Here is a 1,911-nt window from a genome sequence, read left to right on the forward strand (position 1 = left end):
AATTTTCACTATATGTATGGATTACCTGACTAGACTCATTAATTTTGCTACTGTCAGATGGCCTTTCCATTATCATCCTCTTTGCAAAGGTCTCAAACTTACCCATCTTATGTTTGCTGATGATTTGCTGATGTTCTGTAAAGGAGATGCCCCCTTCATTCTCTTGTTCATGAGAGCCTTCACATCCTTTTCTAATGCATCAGGATTGCAGATGAATGCTACTAAATTTGAGTTCTTTTTTAATGGAATGAATGAAGAATTTCAATTGGACTTATTATCTGTCATAGGGTTTCAGAAGGGGAAAATGCCTTTTAGATACTTAGAGGTGCCAATTCAGCCTGGCAAAGTATCTAAGAAGGACTGTAATAGCCTTGTTGAGAAAATGGTGGTTAGAATCAGAAGCCTTGGAGCTAAGAAAATATCCTATGCAGGCAGGGTGGTCCTCATAAATTCAGTCCTTAACACATTATATAACTATTGGGCTGCTATGTTTGTTATACCTAAGGCTGCAATTAAAAGAGTGAGGCTATTTACAGGAATTTTCTGTGGGATAGTAGTACTGATTACCATAGAGTACCACTGGTGGGATGACACAAAGTTACTAGACCCAAAACTGATGGAGGTTTAGGCATTAAAAAAGCTGTTGTATGGAATTTAGCTTCTGTGGGCAAATTGGTGAACTGGATCTATACTAAGTCTGATAGACTGTGGATTAAATGGGTAGATAGCATCTATCTTAAGGGTGCAAATTGGCAAGACTACACTCCTGCAGCAGACTCCAATTGGACATGGAAAGTATCTGCAAGGTGAAGGACAAGATCAAAGCTGGCTTCACTGAAAATTGTTGGATTCCTCACCACAAAGGGTATACTGTTAGCAATGGTTATGAATGGCTGATGGGTCCACACCCACAACAAACCTGGTCTACTATTGTATGGAGCAACTGGAAAATACCCAAGCATTCCTTTATCTCTTGGGTGATAATGCGGGAAGGTTTAAACACTAAATCTAAACTGCATGCTTATGGTTACTGTCAGGATGCTTTATGCATTTTGTGTGAAGAACAAGCTGAAACAATTACACATCTCTTTGAAGATTGCATTTTCAGCTGCAAAGTTAAGCGTTTCATTGAGGCCTGGGCTGATAGAGCTTTCCTTACTTTCAATGAGATTCAGTCTCCAAATGGTAACAGAATGCAACTGAAAGTTCTGTCTTTGATACTAACAGCATACAGATATACTATTTGGTATCATAGAAATTCTGCAAGGCATAATCTATGTGTCCTAAGACCTGAGTTGGTTGCAAGGCAGTTGAAGGAGTTGGTGCAGCAGAGAATACGAAGTAAAGCAAAGGAAAAGGATGGTCATACTGATTTGAATATCCAAGCAAGTATAGGATTCATGTGATAGATGCAATCTGTTTTGTATTTGCCTATTTTTAGTAGCTGCCTTTTTGCTTTGATTGTATATAGAGTTGGTTTTTTTATACATATATAATATACTGACATTTCACCTAAAAAAAATGAGAATATCCCAACACTAAAATGTGATCAATTGAAATGAATCTTCCTGTACGACAAGTCTTTAAAATTCAAAGTGACGATCCGAGCGAAAATATTAAGAAATCGGAGAAATGTACATGGTTTAATTATGCACATCATGGTTATTTCATGCACGTAGAACGTTTTCCAACGCAAGATTAAGAGAAGTATTAAGAAACCGGAGAAATGTGACCTACCACTACATCCTTCTTTGCTACCACATCCCCAACCGTCAAAGTTAATAATAAAATTCCAAAATCTAAATTAAAATGCAATATTTTAAAAGTTCACTTGAGATTACTTTAAAGTTTGACCATGGACACATGAGTTACATATTTCATGCATGCACACTGTTATTTCATGCATGTGGA

At 37.2% G+C, this 1,911-nt stretch overlaps 1 protein-coding gene across 1 annotated transcript; it reads left to right on the top strand.

Moving 5' to 3' along the window:
• The first annotated feature begins 788 nt into the window (after positions 1-788).
• Positions 789-1,406, top strand: LOC141637401 (uncharacterized). The gene has a single exon (XM_074446886.1). It carries the CDS (start codon positions 789-791, stop codon positions 1,404-1,406), a length of 618 nt encoding a protein of 205 aa, XP_074302987.1.
• The last annotated feature ends 505 nt before the right edge of the window (positions 1,407-1,911 follow it).

The sequence above is a fragment of the Silene latifolia genome, unplaced genomic scaffold (genome assembly GCF_048544455.1).
Source record: "Silene latifolia isolate original U9 population unplaced genomic scaffold, ASM4854445v1 scaffold_102, whole genome shotgun sequence".
In the NCBI taxonomy this organism is placed as follows: domain Eukaryota; kingdom Viridiplantae; phylum Streptophyta; class Magnoliopsida; order Caryophyllales; family Caryophyllaceae; genus Silene; species Silene latifolia.